Source organism: Rhinolophus sinicus, chromosome 5 (assembly GCF_057876585.1).
Source record: "Rhinolophus sinicus isolate RSI-liver-muscle chromosome 5, RSI-T2T, whole genome shotgun sequence".
Lineage (NCBI taxonomy): Eukaryota > Metazoa > Chordata > Mammalia > Chiroptera > Rhinolophidae > Rhinolophus > Rhinolophus sinicus.
This window is the reverse complement of record NC_142505.1, coordinates 69,652,247-69,669,821: the sequence shown is the minus strand read 5'-3', so window position 1 is coordinate 69,669,821 and position 17,575 is coordinate 69,652,247. Positions and strand designations below refer to the sequence as shown.

General features: G+C 39.3%; 1 protein-coding gene across 1 annotated transcript in view; it reads right to left on the bottom strand.

Annotated features, from left to right (window-relative positions):
• Positions 1 to 17,368, bottom strand: part of CANX (calnexin) — a 30,578-nt gene extending 13,210 nt beyond the window's left edge. The window contains exons 1-7 of the mRNA XM_019716979.2: positions 17,066 to 17,368; positions 2,911 to 3,087; positions 2,553 to 2,626; positions 1,944 to 2,002; positions 1,338 to 1,479; positions 815 to 896; positions 134 to 326 (exon numbers count right to left, since the gene is read on the bottom strand). Of these exons, the coding sequence (XP_019572538.2) occupies positions 134 to 326; positions 815 to 896; positions 1,338 to 1,479; positions 1,944 to 2,002; positions 2,553 to 2,626; positions 2,911 to 3,084 (724 nt within the window). The 5' untranslated portion in view covers positions 3,085 to 3,087; positions 17,066 to 17,368. The remainder of the gene's footprint in view (positions 1 to 133; positions 327 to 814; positions 897 to 1,337; positions 1,480 to 1,943; positions 2,003 to 2,552; positions 2,627 to 2,910; positions 3,088 to 17,065) is intronic.
• Between the last annotated feature and the right edge of the window lie 207 nt (positions 17,369 to 17,575).

Below are 17,575 nucleotides of genomic sequence, written 5' to 3'. Positions count from 1 at the left end.
ATTTCACCACTAAGATACTAAGTCAATAGAGACTCTGATTTGCAGGCTTGATTGAGTCTTCTCCAGGAGTGCAATCTAAGCGAATGATAAACCTGTAGGGCCATAAAACCCCCAAATTAAAGGTTTTCCTTACTTAATGTATAAAGATGTGTTTTCTTATCAGTAAAATAGGTCTTCAGATCTGCATCTGGCCTCTTAGCGTGCTTTTCTTCATAAATGCCTGTTTTGGGGTTTTTGTGGCGGAAGATGAAGTGCAATTTATAGTCCTCTCCACATTTATCTGGACCAAACATGATCGTGTAAGGGGTCTTGTCATGGAACTCGTCCTTCAGAAATAAAAATGGATTATTTTAAGTAAATCAAAGTGTTCAAATAACTTTTCAAAAGTGTGTTACGTCCTTTTATAAAATCCCAAATAAATTAGTATCACATTACAGGGAAAGCTGGTTTGTTTATGAGGTTCATCTAAATACCAGTGAAAAGGAATAACCAGCAATTACCAGGAAATTTTACATGAGAAAAATAATGCATATATATCTAGATAGTTACTGCTTCTTTCATAAAACAAAGAAATACGTTTGCTACAACTAACAATTACACAGAACAGAAACCAGGGATAAGACAGAACAGCTCTGAAATTCACATTTCAAATTAAAAGCACAGAAATGTCAGTCATTATTCCCTACCATCTAAAATATTTCAACAACAGAAGAGGCCTTTATTTTCACAGGTCTTACAAAATTTTCTTTCCGTTTCTCTAAGACTCTTAAAAGGTAATTGTGGATGGCCACATAAAGAAATAGGAAGTACCCACCAGGTTGAGTTCTGGGGTTTTGGAAAGCAGTTTCACATACGCACCACCACATTCTATTCCATTTTGGAAATTAACCTCATACCTAATTTCAGAGAGAAAAGCAGAAAACCATATGGCACTTTGAAAGATCAAACTTCTTATTGATTTCCCCTTTCCCCATCTTGGTCACAGGTTTTATCAAAGGTCGTATATTTATCCTCAAGAAAGATTCCATATTCTGTTACTTTTGAATGGCTTCCCAATCCCCTCCCCCTACACACACAAAATAAGTAAAATAAAATGAAAGCTTAATGCAGATTTCCAGCAAGTATTTTTTGCGAAGTCCAGAAGTTCATTTGCTATCAAGAGGAAGACTATGCAGTTTCTTTCAAAATAATTTATTGGGTAGGAAAAAGTATTAGATTACAGGATGCTTAAATACACTAAAAAATCCGTATTGTAACACAATAATTCTCATAGTTTGATAATGACTTCTGAGATCACCCTTCCTAGAAAGCTTCTATAGAAGACGTGCTTCACTTACTGAACAATAAGAGGCTTGGTATCAAAGAGGAAGGGCTTGTTCAGTTTAGCGGAGATGGCATGATGCTTGGCCCGAGACATCAGTACAAGTCCTTTATCACCTGGAAGCTTTGTGTCCTTCATTTCATCTACCTCCCATTTTCCTACAAAATATACACAAAAAGGTCCACTCCTGAACTATACCTTGAAGGATGTTTAAATGGTAACAAACAAAACTCCAAGTTGTGCAAGCATATCATACTGGCATATTTTAATATATTCCATGTACCTATGGGAGCTGGCCTAGTAATATTAAACACACATATATTTGACAAATATTAGGATATGGTTTTTAAAAACCTGTAGCATATTTATTTTACTAATGCCTAGAAAAGACCTTCCACTTCCAACATACAACAGCACAGCTGATAAATTACATGTCTATTTTATGGCCTGAGAGAGACAGGTCTAACCCTATAAAACATAATGGAACACATAAAGACAGCAAAACTTCTAAGGAAAAATCTTAAAATGTATATATACTCCTTTTAAACTAGTCTTAAGCGATACCATGGAAACACTTCAAACCTCAATGTGTTATTATATTTAAATCAAATTTAAATCTCACCGTCATATTTGGCAATTTCATCATCAGTGTCATCTTTCTTGGCTTTGGATAAAACCCACCTATAATTAAGACAAACCCCAACATTAAGATCCAAATGACAGTTGACCTGTGAAAAGCAATGTAAATACTAATAAAAGCAATTAAATACTATTTAGGAAAAACTATTATTTTCCTTAAAAAACACACACAAAAAACCTAAAAAAAAACAACAAAAAAATAAATACTAAAAAAAAGGAAATACTATTCAGCTCTTCCTTGCCTATTTAACCACTCTACTTTCAACTTTTAAATCTGCCATATTTAAGTAGCGATATTGTACTCAATTCACAAACTGGTAAGAAGTACCAAACCCATGAAAAAATTCCACCATTTTTTAAGGCTCAAGAGAAAAAAATTTTTCTCAAAAAACAAAACGTACGGTGAAGAGGAGGGAGAATGAGAGTGAGAACCACCTCTTTAAAAGATGACTTTCCCAAACAGGCATCAACAGGGGACACAAAAATTAGACATTTCACTATGTAAGATGCTATACTTAAAGAAATCTAGTATTCCACCTTATTTACATGATGTTTGCCTCTAAGATTTTTTTCCCCCGTAAGAGACACTTACCCCGACAGAGTTCCTCTGTCAAAGGAATCAGCAAAATACACTTCCCCTGTTGGAATGGGAGCTTTGTAGGTGACCTGTGTTAAATGTAAAAATGAATTGAGAATTGACATTTTCAACAACATTCCTTTCTTAGTAGGATTTATTCTCTTGGTTTGCTTCCCATTATCACAAAACTTTCATAGCTGGTCCTTGAATTCAATCCATATAATTTATCTTTGGCAAGATGTAACAAAGGCTGCCAGAGAGATCAGTAAGTATTTTAGCAGATTTGCTCTCCCTCTGAAAAGGATGCAAATGTATCTTCACCCTCTGATTCTCTCAAGAAGTAAGGCAAATAGATTCAAAGACCACGTCAAACCTTGGGAGATGGAGGAGTGCTGGTCTCTGCTTTCGGTTTCGAGTCTTCTACCTCTTCAATGACATCATCAAGGTCATCCTCAATATCAATCACATCGTCGTCATGTCCCTCGTGAGCCTGAATGACAGCACTTCCAAGGACCAAGAACATACACAGCAACCACTTCCCTTCCATGATCTACATAGAAAAAGAGTAAAGAAAGTCAAATGTATCACCTCCTTTTAAAAATTGTGTGAAGACCACGAACCCCTCTCTTATTTTAAATTAAGGCTTTCAAATTAGAGCTAAAAGGAATTTTATTGGGAATATTTCATTTTATAGATAAAGAAAGCCCAGAGAGATTCAGGCGTTTTCCTAAAATAAGTTAGTCAAAAGATTCAATTTCAAGAAAATTTCAAAAGAAAACTCAAACAATTGTCCTCACAGAATATGTTAGCTACACAGATCTAGAATGTTCAAATACAATTTCAAACTAACCTCTTGCATTTGTAAAAAGCCTGACAATGGGCAAAAGCCCCTTTCATGTATTAATTTATAATGAGCACTGATTAAAACATTACAATGAAATTAGACACTAGCCTCACATTACTTAACACAGATACTGCTGCTGTTGTGCAAAGATCAAGTGTAGATATAGTTTTAAATGAGTGTTTTAAGACTCAACAACAAAAAATATTAAACCAAGGACCAGCTACTTTTCTCTCTTATTTTCTAAACACTTAAGTGCCTTTAGTATTGTTGTTAGACTCTCATGGGTGGTTGGGGGTCCTCTTTCCAAGGACCACAGGAACTGAGCCACATGGATGCACAAAACATGGTAGTATGTAGTACAGAATTCCAACTCTGTATGATGAAGAGTTCTGGAAATGGAGGTGACAGGTACACACTAATGTGAGTGTACTTAATGCCACTGAACTATACACTTAGATGGCAAATCATATGATACGTGTGTTCACCACAGTTTTAAAAAAGGGCTTAATTTTTTTGGTCTCTTGTTTACAATGGAGACCTTTGTTTCTCAGGCAAAAACAAAGAAAAACAGAAAAAACTGAAGTCGGAGCTCGTTCATCAACTTCAATGGCCCCAATTCACAACCATGGCTGCCATCTGACCAACTACGTGTATAGGAAAAGTGTAAACAGTTATTCTAATGCTGAATTCAATGCCTAACTCCTTGTAAACCCTAACCCTTTAAAGTGAGTAACTCAGCACACAGAACTAGACTTCCGTGTATCATTTGGTGTATCTAGCATCTTAGGACTGTGTTCACAAAAATGGAAGAAGGTCAAGTTCGCTAGATTTCTAAATGTTTAGAACTCAATAAAACAAAAGTGCTCAATAAAACCAACCTTTCTGGGAACTGGTATTTTTTAGAAGAAACGCTCTATGTCAACATTCTGCTATGGTTTCTTACATATGTGCAAAATACCAGCAATCTTTTATTCACTGGAAAGACTCCTATTGTCTGCCGTCAAAATAATATACTTGGCGTAGCAATATGGCTTTGTTTATTTACAACTACAAGAGGTTCTCTAAAGCCACACAGGCTGATTCAACACTTTTATCTAAATCAACTCTACACAACTCCCAAGTTCTCTCTCTCACAGAAGCCATGCTGTAAATGGTGGTTGGATTCCCAGGGATAAGCTACAAACTAAATTAGCCCAAAACATAGCTAAAACAACATATGGTTACAACTTTTTAAAAGTAAAACAAAATGTGGTCAAACCAGCAGTAATTAAGTAAAGCACAAAACCACAGGATTAATTAGGGCCAAGTATTGGTGCTGGAAGACTTGCACAAGGAAAAGCTAGTCAGGGAGATGGTCCAGTCAGCTATACTTACCTTTAAAAAGGACAGGACTGATTGTTTTCTCAATAATTTTTAATTTGCTGATATACTGGTGTCATGGACTGAATCACGTTGCCCTAATTCATATGTTGAAGCCCTAACTCCCAATGTGACTATACAGTAGTACCTCGGTTTTCCAACGTCTCCGTTGATGAACATTTCGGTTTACGAACGCCGTAAATTTTATGGATCTATGGTATCATTAGATAGTAAAATTCATGCTAAATTTGCAGTTTTAGGGGTTGATTTTAAAGGTCTGGAACGGATTAATCCATTTTGCATTACTTTCTATGGGGAAACCGTGCCTCGGTTTTCGAACATTTCAGAACTTGGGCTTCCGGAATGGATTACGTTAGAAAACCAAGTACCTCTGTATTTGGAGGTAGGACCTTCAAGGAAGTAATTAAGTTCAAAGAGATCCTAAGGGTGGGACCCTACTCCAGGAGGACTGGAGTCCACATAAGAGTGCTTGCAGAGGAAAGTCCGGTGACGACACAGAGATGGCAGCTCTCTGCTAGGCAAAGACAAAGTATTCACCAGAAAAGGACCCTGCTGACACCTTGATCTTGGACTTCAGCCACCAGATCTGTGAGCAAATAAGTCTCTAGTGTTTAAATCTCTATTGTTAAGTCTGATATTCTGTTACGGGAGCCAGAGCAGACTAATACAACTGTCCTTAGGTTTTTAAGCATAATGCTGTAAGACAGGCAGCAGTGTCACCTGGGGGCTTGTTAAAGCAGGCTGCTGGGCCTTACCCCGAGCCCGTCTGGGCTGGGCCCAAGGCCCAGATTTCACCTCCTAACAAGTTCCATGGGATGCTGAGGCTGCTGGCTCAGAAACACACTTTGAGAACTAGTGATCGAGGTTTATGAACAGTCCATTTGCACTTTGTGTTCCAGTTTATAAAGCACTTTCACACACACTGCTTCATGTAAGACTCCCATGAGGTATTACTCTCATTTTGTTTTTACACATTAAGAACTAAGACGTAGTGAAATTCGAATAACCTACTGATTAGCACAACTAATAAGTGAGTCAAAGACTCCAAATCCTGTATTTCTATTACTAGACCCAATGTCACTATGTAGCTGAATAATGAGGGGTGTGACAGAGGACAGGAAGACCAGTCAGGCAGAGCTGGAATAGGGGGTGTTCAGGGGAGGTAACGAGAGGGAGGGTGTGACTGCACAGCACCAAGGAACCTGGGAGCGAGGACGCATCCCCACAGGGGGAAGCAGAATGACCCCATTAGAAAGGAAAAGTTTTCAGGTCGCAGCGGCTACAGGCCAGTCAGGAACAGACAGAAAGCCGCAGCAAACCAGAAGTGTACTTCTCTCCCACCACCATTTCCCCTACACCCTGAGTTGCAGACCTACTCTTTTAGGTAAGAGAAGTAAGCGCACAGCTACTCACCCATTATTTTCACAATATTCAGAGGGTTGTTAAAGCTATGAGGAACAACTATTGCCAAACCGTGACAAATTGGTTCTCACAGCTGCGCACTTACAAGCCTCAGCCACTGCTGGCTTTACCTATGATGTTTTAACAACTGTAATTTGCCAATACTCCCAAGAAAATGCGACAATAAACAGGTGTAGTTCCAAGAGCCACTATTAAGCCATCTTAAATGTTCCAAGTGTTGTTAGAGACCTGTCCACACTTACAATTGAAGACTGTATTTTAAGGTGATCTTAATTTAATACTCTGCTTTGCTACGGAAAATCTGACATTATCAGGAAACAAAATCTTCCCTCATTTCAGTACTACCCATACTCCTTGTATCAAATGGAGTCCTTTTAAAAGGTATATATTTTTACATATTTAATATAAATTAAAAATTAATATAAACACATACCTACTGGGTAGGTATATATAAAAAGGATACTGCACTATTATGCTCATTAGAAGAACACACAGGAGAACATTTAGCTGATTTGGGTTTGACAACAAGTTCTTAACACATCAAAAGCAAGACACATGGGGAAAAAAATCAGTAAGTTGGACTTTATTAAAATTTAAAACCTCAACTCTGAAAAACATGTAAGAGAATTAAAAGACAAATCTGACCCAGAGAAAAAATTTGCAAAATGCCTATTTGATAAAATACGTATCTGATCAGACTGATTTCCAAAATATACAAAGAACTCAAACAACAAGAAAAACCACCCAATTAAAAAATGGACAAAAGATCTGAACAGATACGTTATAAAAGAAGATGTTCAGATGGGAAATAAGCGTATTAAAAGATGCCCCACGTCATTTGCCATTACATAACTGCAAATTAAAATGAGATAACACCATACATCTATTAGTATGGCTAAGATTAAAAACAAAAAGCTGGCAAGAATGTGAAGCAACAGAAACTCACTGCTGGTGAAAATGCACAATGGTGCAGCCACACTTCGTAAGATAGTTGGGTAATTTCTTATGAAGCTAAACACAGTCTTACCATAATATCCAGCAATTGTGCTCCTAGATACTTACCCAACTGATCTGAAACCTTACAAATGCACAAAAACCTGCACTCAAATGTTTATAGCTGCTTTATCCATAATCACACCAAACTTGAAGAAACCAAAACGTTCCTCAGTAGGTGAATGAATAAACAAATTGTAAGACACCCACACAATGGAATACTGGTTCAGCAATTAAAAGAAATGAGCTATCAGGCCACAAAAAGACTTAGATGAATCTTAAACGCATACTGGTAAGTGAAAGAACCCCGTCTGAAAAGGCAACATGCTATATAATTCCAATTACATGGCATTCTGAAAAAGGCAAACTCTAGATATAGTAAAAGGATCAGTGGTTGCCAGAGGATCGGGCAGGGGTCAGGTTGATAAGCACAGTGAAACTAATCTGTACGATGCTATAATTATGGATACATGACACTATGCATTTGTCAAAACCCATAAAACTTTACAGCACAAAGAGGGAATCTTAATGTATGAAAAAATTTAAAAATCATCTAGGAGTTCGAGTGATCCAAGGACAGTATGCAGGATGTGACAAAACAATCGAACTGTATTACAGATATATGAAACAACTTCACTTAAGGTGAAGGGAAAAGATGCTGAGCAAAGTCACTTTGGAAGTGAGTACAATCTGTAAAACCAGACCATACGATAGCACTTTTCTTAGCTGATAGTTGTTTCACGTTGAGTGTGAAGGTTAACAATCCCAATGCTGAGATACATGTATATTGGAATGGAATTATTAAGTAAAGAAATGGTGGAAGCCATTTTCATGTTGGATGTGGGAATTTACAGATAAGCAAGAGAAAGAGGCCAGGGTAATCCACACGGTAATGGGCAAGAGCTGGAGACATCAGAATGAAATCATGTTTTGCTTAATACAGAGGGTTACATACAGAAATACTTATAGATATGTGCATATATACCAGTTAGTTTACACACATGTATTTCCTTGTCCTGTCAGCTGAGAGGGCCTAGAAGAAACTACACCCCAGTAGCAATAAATACACCTGGTACTGGGATATTGGTTTCTAATCATCTCCAATAAAAGGAAACGGGGCTCCTTGGAGAAACACCGGATTCTAGAATCAGGGCAGAAAATATACAACATGAGCCTGACGTATCTTGTAGCGCCAGAAAGGAAAGAACGTTCAAAAAAGATAAAACAAAAGGCCCACAATTATGGGGACTGTGTCACTGAACATAAGGACTCCGAACGGCCAAAGTGGGAACAGTACGAGCATTTAGTATTAGATCATGCCAAAGTATAAAATAAATGCCCATAAACTACACTGATAGGTATGACTAGGTAAATAAATAAATGGGAGAGAAGATAAATTTCCTGTGCAGAAATATTCCAAGTAATGTCTGTAGCTACTCCATTCTCAAGGCATTGGCGCCTAACACCCCACTCCTTCAGTGTGGGCTGCACATACTGACTTCTGTCCAGAGGCCAGACAGATGGGAAGGGGGAGAAACAAACTTTACAGAAAAACCTGGCAAACACACCTTAGCCAGGTGATCAAGGTCAACATCAACAGTGACAGGTCATGTTGATAGTATGTGCCCTTGATACAATGTGATGAAAACAGTACTTTAACCTCTGTGGTCTTCCTCCCCAAAATCCATATCCCTAGTCTAATCATGAGAAAACATCAAACAAATCCCAATAGAGGGACACTCTACAAAATAACCTGACCAGTAGTCCTCAAAAATGTCAAAGTCATCAAAAACAAGGAAAGCCTGAAAATCTGTACCAGCCAAGAGGAGCCTAAGGAGACATACTGTAATGTGGATCCGGGAACAGAAAAAGGACAGTGGGTAAAAACAAAGGGCATCTGAATTAAATATGGACTTTAGTTAGTAATTAGGTATCAATATTGGTTCATTAACTGTAATAAATGTACTTTCCTAATATAAGTTGTTAACAAGGGAAACTGGGTGTGGGTTATATGGGAATCCTCTGTACTATTTCCGTAATTTTTCTGTATATTTAAAACTGTTCTAAAAATTAGTTTATAAAAAAAGAAAAAAAAGGATATTCTACTATTATGCCTCAAATGGTTGATCTTCCCACTCCTCCCCAAAAATCCTTGGGCTGAAATGTGCGCGTACTGTTGGAACCTAGTCTAACTCTCCTTTTGTGAGAGGAAGCTGAGGTCCAGAAATTAACTTGCCAAAAATCAGATACTGGCAGAATCTGGATCCAAAGCCAAGGTTCCTATCTCCCAATACAGTGCACCCTACCTGGTCTGGTAATTCTATACTGTTTTTGTCTTAAAGACACAAAATGATTTTCCACGTATTTTAAGGTGTAAGAGGATTTCGTAGGGTTTTGTCACTTTTTAAGTCTTCATTTGTCTTCACATTTACACAATCCTAAACAGAAGGCATACTTGCTTCTTTGTTACCCACTGTTTCTAAGATTATCAAGAGGAAATATGTAACAAGTGGCTCAACAGTAAATGTTTTTAAAAAACAAACACACCGTCCTGTCAACTTCCCCCAAACTACAGATCAGGTGGTCCCTAGATTAGGAATGCTCAAGCATACAAGTGAATCAAGATATTACCTTTAAACCAAGTCACGCTGTCCTGTACTGAGAAACATTTACCGCATCTCCTATATTCCCTTCTACTTCCCAGTCCCTGCTCATTAAGATGCATTAGCTCCTCTAGGGCAAGGGTTCTTGCATTCCTGAGTGACATTATAGCAGTTCCCCCCCCAACTGTTATTTGCTGCTTGAAAGCAATTATTTTCTTGAAGCACTTCATTTTCTGGTTTACTTTTAGGAGCCATTTTCTCTTTCTCTCATACTTTTTATAACTGCCAGATTGTTACCTTGAACTCTACAGCAGCTGGGATGCAAATGCTGGGTGGATGTGTAACTCATAACTAGGTGACTCAGGGCTATCCGACTCTCACAGTGGGCCCATTTAAACTCCAGTCTTGGCCAAATCACTAATTACTGTACTATAGGCATAGGGCTCCAGGACAGCCAGCAATGAAAAATCAAAGCAAGCACGCAGTAGAGACACACAGATGTCAAATTATAATCCTGTACCCCTGAAAATTCTGTTATTAACCAATGATACCTTAATACATTCAATTAAAAACTAATGATATTTGAATAAAATATGGACATTCGTTAATAATGTTTCAATACTGGTTCATTAATTCTAAGAAATGGATCATAATGTGGGATGTTACCAGAGAAAACTGGATGTGGAATATTTGGGACTTCTGTGTGCTATCACAATTTTTCTGTAAATTTAAACCCTCTAAAAAAAAATTAATTAATGTGTTAAAAACCAACGACAAACCTGAAAATCTTTTAATATCTTTGAATCTACAGAAGTGGACAACTTTTCTCAAAAATATCCTTGTTATATGCAATGTGAGTTTTGTGTGGCTTTCTTATAATGATATCCCTTATGTAAGCAAAGGCTAAGTCAGTAAAACCAATACTATGGGGGCCAATGCTGTAAATGCCAAGTTCCGATTTCTGTTGATGTAGACCTTGATCTAAAAATAAAACTTACAATATTTATGTTCTAGAGAAATGAACAGATGGCTTATCCTTCAAATACTCATCCAGAAATCTCTTAACTGGGCTTTTGATAAAAGTTGGGTGGCAGAGTTCAAGACTTTTTTGGCAGTCACAGGCTTGAACTGTGGGAATTCTGTGCTACAAAGGAGTCAAAGGAGAAAATGCATCTGATGCACATCAGAGAGCCTAAAACTCACTAAATGCAAGTTTGCTGATGGAGTTCAATTCCATAAGCGCCAACTAGATAATTATTATTATTATTTTTAAAGATTTTATTGGGGGAGGGGAACAGAACTTTACTGGGGAACAGTGTGTACTTCCAGGCCTTTTTTCCAAGTCAAGTTGTTGTCTTTTCAATCCTAGTTGTGGAGGGTGCCGTTCAGCTTCAAGTTGTTGTCCTTTCAGTCTTAGTTGTGGAGGGCGCAGCTCGCCTCCAGGTCCAGTTGCCGTTGCTAGTTGCAGGGGCGCAGCCCACCATCCCTTGCGGGACTTGAACCGGCAACCTTGTGGTTGAGAGGACGCACTCCAACCAACTGAGCCATTCGGGAGCTCAGCGGCAGCTCAGCTCAAGGTGCCCTGTTCAATCTTAGTTGCAGGGGGCGCTGCCCACCATCCCTTGTGGGACACAAAGAATTGAACCGGCAACCTGTGGTTGAGAGTCCACTGGCCCATGTGGGAATCGAACCGGCAGCCTTCAGAGTTAGGAGCATGGAGCTCTAACCGCCTGAGCCACCGGTCCGGCCCCGATAATAAGTATTTTTTTTAAGAACTGGTCTCTAACCTTCAGGAGCTCAATCTATACAGGCATACGAAATCTGGAAACATAAACATTTTTTTTTTACAGATTAAAGGTGACCTTGATGACAGTGTATATTTGCCCATGTTTGCAGACTTTATGAATTTACTACATTAGTTCTAAAAATCAAGTTTTTTGGGCTTTTTTTGTTAATATCAAAATACTCATTATAATCTATCTTTTATCTAATGTTAAAAAATGCACACAGGTTTGCTAGTACTACTTAAGACTCATGCTACTATTTTCCTTCTATAAACAACAATGCCAAGAGAGTGAAAATTTCAAAAATGAATTACTGACAGAAAACTACATAGAACTATGTACACACAAGGGTATGTAAAGCCTGGTGAAATCTGAGTAAGGTCTGTAGATTGTCCCAATGTCAATTTCCTGCTTTTGATATTGTACTATAGTTGTGTAAGATACTACCATTGGGGGAAGCTGGGTGATAGTCAAAATGGATTTTTGCAATCTCTTGTGGGTCTGTAATTTTTTCAAAGTTAACAGCTTTTAAAAATATATATATTATTGGATCATTGAAGACGGTTCTTTAAATTTGATCAAAGTTGTCTAGAAACCAGCTTTAAACTGACCTGGTCCTCTAAAGCACAAAACAACAGAGGAAGACTCAGAAATGTGCGCTGGATTAGAAATTTAAACTTGAAGAGGTAAAGTCTTTCTCCCTTTCTTCCAGTTGATAAGGGCTTTGCTTTTAGTAATTAAATATAATTATCTACCTATACCCAAATCAATCTCCACCTTCTGGGATCACATGGACAAGTGTACACAAAGCCAAGAACACGGGAACCAAACACATGCACATGTATAATATACACTTACAATATAAATGATTTCGGACTTGCTTCTAAATTTCCCAAGGACAGGGGAAAAAGCCCAGCACTCAAAATCGGAGGGTCAGGAGGATTCAAGAGCATCTAATCTACTCTTAATTTCAACCCACTCTTAACTCAAAAGAGTGACTTTATCTTGCGTTCTGGAGATGGAAGTTTCCTATTTTAAAACTGATGATTCAGAAAATTAGTTCCTTATACTCAAGGCAGTATGATATATATATATATATATATATATATTACATATATAATCTGTCCCATCAGAGAAACCTGGGTCCCTGACTCTCCTGCTCCTCTCTGTGGCTTTGGTCAGCTTACTGAACTTCCAAGAGTCTTCTGTCCTTATGTTACGTGCATAATAGTACTACTCACTCAAAGGCTCGCTGTGAAAACATACAAAGATAATACAAAGTCTATCAGATAGACATCAGAATCTAGTACTTTATAGGTATACCCAAGTGGTTTGTTCTTTGACGCACAGAAGTACAACCAGTGAGTACATTTTCAATTCTCATACTGGACCAAAAGGTCTAATATGCCTGCCTACTCCTCCAACATATTTCAACAAAACTGAATGATTTGGGGGGTGGCTGGTTAGCTCAGTTGGTTAGAACACGATGCTTCTAACACCAGGGTTGCCAGTTAGATCCCTGCATGGGCCAATGTGAGCCGCGCCCTCCACAACTAGACTGAAACAACTATTTGACTTGGAGCTGATGGGTCCAGGAAAAACACTTAAAGTAAATAAGTTAAAAAACAAAAAACAAAAACTGAATGATTTTGCATAACAAGAAAAACTCGCTTTCCTGCAATTACATTATATGATTTCTTCTTTAACTCTTCCTTGCAATAGTGCATATACAATCTTAACATTTGGATATGGAAATGTCCATGTTTATCGATTTCCCCCCCTGCTTTGTCACAAATTACTTTTCTTTATGAATTCTCCTAAATTTATTTTTGGTTAATAATTCTGTTCGCAGCACACATTCTAAAAAAGATAGTCCATATTAATTTACTATACACATTTAATAATGTACATGAAACTTCAATTGAACACAAAATACTCTACAGAAACAGACACATTCTGCATCAAATTTTAGCAAATTCAGACAACTATTTAGATCAACTTTAGGAATGGGCAAACACTAAAGAAATATTAAACTTGTCACCTTCAAAGGCAGAAGCTTTATCCTCAATTAAGGGTCCCTTATTGAAGGGACCTATTAAAGAAAAAAACAATTCTGTTAAAGAAAGAGATCTTTAAAACAAATGGAGGTTCAGATTATTTTTAAGTTTATTAAATAAAAGTTTTTGTATTTTATCTTTGTGTCTACTTTTGCATCTATTTTCATGAGATATTGGTCTATGGCTTTCTTTTCTTGTGAAGTCTGTCTGGCTTTGGTATCGGGGTATAATCATTGGCTTCACAGAATGAGCAGGGAAATGTTCTCCCTGTTCTTCTATTTTTTTTTTTTTTTTTTTTGGAAATTTGTGAAGGATTGGTGTTAATTCTTCCCTAAGTATTTGGTAGAATTCACCAGTGAAGCCATTTGGTTCTGGGCTTTTCTTTGTGGGACTCTGTTGGTAAATTCCAACTCTAATTCCTTCAATCTATGAGAAATTAGAAAGAGGAATAGAAGAAATGATCTAGCTAACGTTCTTGGTTTTTTTTAAAAAAGTGATTTTTTTTTTTTAAAGGAAGTATGTAACAAAAGGTGAGGAGGCAATCTTTCATGTAGGCTACCCATTCATCTTTTTAAAGTCTTTTTGGGTTTAAATATCTTAGGTTGTCTGATTTAATCCTCACAAAAATCCCAGGATGTTCTTTCATACCCATGTGACACAGGACGAATTTAAGACTAAGCACATAAGTTACACAAACTGTCCAAGGTCACAGTTAGACATACAGTATTGTTTATGAGCAGGAACTCATCGACTACTTAGGTAGTAACTTGGCATACTGGGTGAATTACTCGTTTCAGGGCCTCAATGTCTTCAACTCTAAAATGAGAATAATAACATCACTATATACTTCTTAGGGTTGTGGTATAAACAAAATGCATGTGAGGCGCTTACGAAAGTGCCCAGCTCACAGCATATGCTCAGTATCAGCAGTGAGCTCTATTACTATGGCTGCCAAGGGGTGCCATTTAAATTTTAATGGTTCTAAAGCTCTAGAGTTTTAAGGCAAATAAATTGTTCAATCTTAGACTAGAAAGGAAGCAGTTAAAAGATCTGATTCCGGTCACAGATAGACTGTTTTACTTTTACTACCCTTTTGTGCCTTCTGATTTTACCACGTGCTAGTCAAAAAACAAAAGCACTTAAAGGGGAAAAACATATATAAAGTTCCAAGTGGTCTTTATTGTAAATGCTGATCCATTTAAAAAGAGATTCGTACTATCTTTAGTTTTGAATTTTGTTTTTCAGACAACATGAGAATTGATTTTTCCATAGTACATTCTTTTTCGTTATAAACTACATAGGTTTAAGATGTGAACACTCAAAATATACTGAAGATCGTCTAAATTCTTTAGAAAACAAAATTCTCCAATTTTCACAGCTCAGTATTAAGCTTAATTTAAAAGTACATTATGTTGCAGTAAACAAAGCATTTAACCAGCACTTTCCTGACAAAGTTCAACAGCAAGCTACACATAGTTTACAACTCTGTTTAGGCACTTTTAGTATTTCCTGGGAATTGTTCTGAGCTGCCAGTTGTTTGCACAGTTCATTACACTATTCAAAGTAATTTCATGTTCGTCATCCTAGCTGTCCCTCCCAATAGCCCCCTAATGGTAAGGTAGACAGAAGACTTCTCATTTCCATTTTAAAGATGTTTAACCAAAGTATTTCATAAGCTAGTTACCCATGCTGGGCCTGGAATGCAAGTCTCTTGAGCCTGCACTGATGCTTACCAACTGTCACTTCATCCCTTTAAGCTATTTGTGGGGCATAGTGAACTCTGTAACAAAAAGGATGCAATAGCCTGATTGCCAAAACTGCAGCAACAACTTGTCAAAACGTTTACCCTTTGTGGTCCTTGAAGATAATGTGCTAGTTGACACTGTTGAGTTAAGATAAGATAGTAAGATGTAGAGGGATGCTGACACCCATTTTCAAATATGTCAGAAAATGTTTGCTGCAGGACACATTCACTCCCATGCAGTTCACCCTAGCCTTCTTATGATCGTTACCCGGCTTGTTTGCTTGTGCACCGGGGTTGGAGCGCAGAACTCCCACCGTTCTCTACCTCTGTTCTAAGTATAATTATAATGTATGTACAACATGGCAGTGATTCTATTCATGACCCTCAGACACTGCTGGAAAAAGACTAAGCTACAGAACCGTTTTAAATATCAACACAATTCTTCCCTTAAAAAAAAAACCTTTTACTTATTAAAAATATCAAGCAAAATGTTCCATTTCCTAAATGAGACTTAACTGTGGCTCACCTTTGTCCTCCTCAGCTTTTAATATTCAGCTCAGTTTAACTTCCCTCAACCAGCATTCAGTGTCATGCTCAGCAGTTGATCCACTAGGTCCAGTTTTTTCCTCTCGTTGCCATAAATATGACTGCAGGCCATGGGAAACGGGACTTAACCAACTTTAAGAGTAGGATGTCTGTCAGTGTGGAGGACCAACAGCATCAGACTATAATTTATTGCAGAAATTTGTTGTGTAGTTAATATGTATCAGATATCTTTGCCCTATTTTATACACACCTTAATTTAATTCTAGTAACTCCAACAGGTATTATTATACCAATCACTTGGGGAGAAACGTGGTACAAAAGGTAAGTAAATTGCCCAAGTTCACACAGCAAAAAATGGCTGATGAAGGCCATGAAACAGGGCCTTAACCTTAATACGCAAACTGCCTAGCCCTCAACTATAATCCCAATGTGATCATAAAATTAACTGTATGACCTTGGGCCAGTCATTTCATGGCTTTGGGCCTGCCTGTTCCTCCACTATCAAACGACCTGCCACAGTGAGCTTTTGGGTGCTTCCCTGCTTTTAATGTCCGGTGAATTTGCGACTGGGTTTCACCCCACCCCGGAACAGGTGAAAATGTTAAAACAAGTTTTTCAACCACTGCGTGTTCTAGCACATTCTCTTCAGGGTGCTAGGATCCAGTCTTCGCCCTGCGGTTTTATTTTCAAATATTGAACCTGTAACACTAGTCCTAAATATTGTCTCTCGGTCCGATATCACCTTTCCCACTACTAAGGGTAGTGACTAAGCCCGATCCCACTCCAGATCTATACCCGGTTACTCCAGCCCACCTCGAGGCTTCTCAGGCAGTCAGCAAAAGGCCTGAGAGAGCCCTGCAAGCAAAGCCATAGAAAGAAGCTGGCTTTCGCTGAGGTCGAGGGAGGCTTCAGGGCACCTGCCACGCCTCCCAACCCCAGCGGCGCGGCCTGCGACTGGCTCCCCAACCAAGGCGTCCCAGGTTCAGGCTCGCCCCTCACGGCCGGAGCCGAGCGTCGGCCCGGGCCTGAGCCCTCGAAACCCAGCCCGACCCCTCGGCCCCGGCCACGCCCGACCCCTCGGCGGCCGCGGGGCCGCGCACCAAGGCCCCCGGGGTCCTCACAGGCCCAAAGACACCCGTAGGCCTCCAGTCTCACCTCGAGCCTCCCCGAGACCGCCGGCGGCGCCCGCACCTCCTCCTGCCCGCACACCTGGCCCCACGCTGCAGGAGAGACAGCAGCAGAGGCGGCACGACCGTCACGTGCCGCAGAACCGAGAGGCCTAGGCTGCCGCTGCACCTCGCCAGCGAGCACCCCCGCACGAAACCCGGCCCCACGTCCTCCCCTCGCTCCTGAGTAGCTACGGCTAGTGCCAAGTTCCGCCCCCACCGCGCCAGCTCCGGAATGCGGTTGGTCAGTGTGGCCATCGCTCTAATCACCTTCCCATACGCCCCCTAGGGCTATTCTTCGTGGAGTGTGGGGGTTGGCTGGGAGTGAGGCAGGAAGTGGCTGTTGGTTGGGCGGGAGGGGAAGGGGCGGGCCACGGCCGATTGGGCACCGCGGGCGCGCGCCCTGGGGCGGGGCCGGCCGGGCAGGCGTTCTCGCGCCCCGTTGCCCTGGTGTCTTAATGGGCAGACAGCCGGCGTTTCATCCCACCCCTGTAGTTTC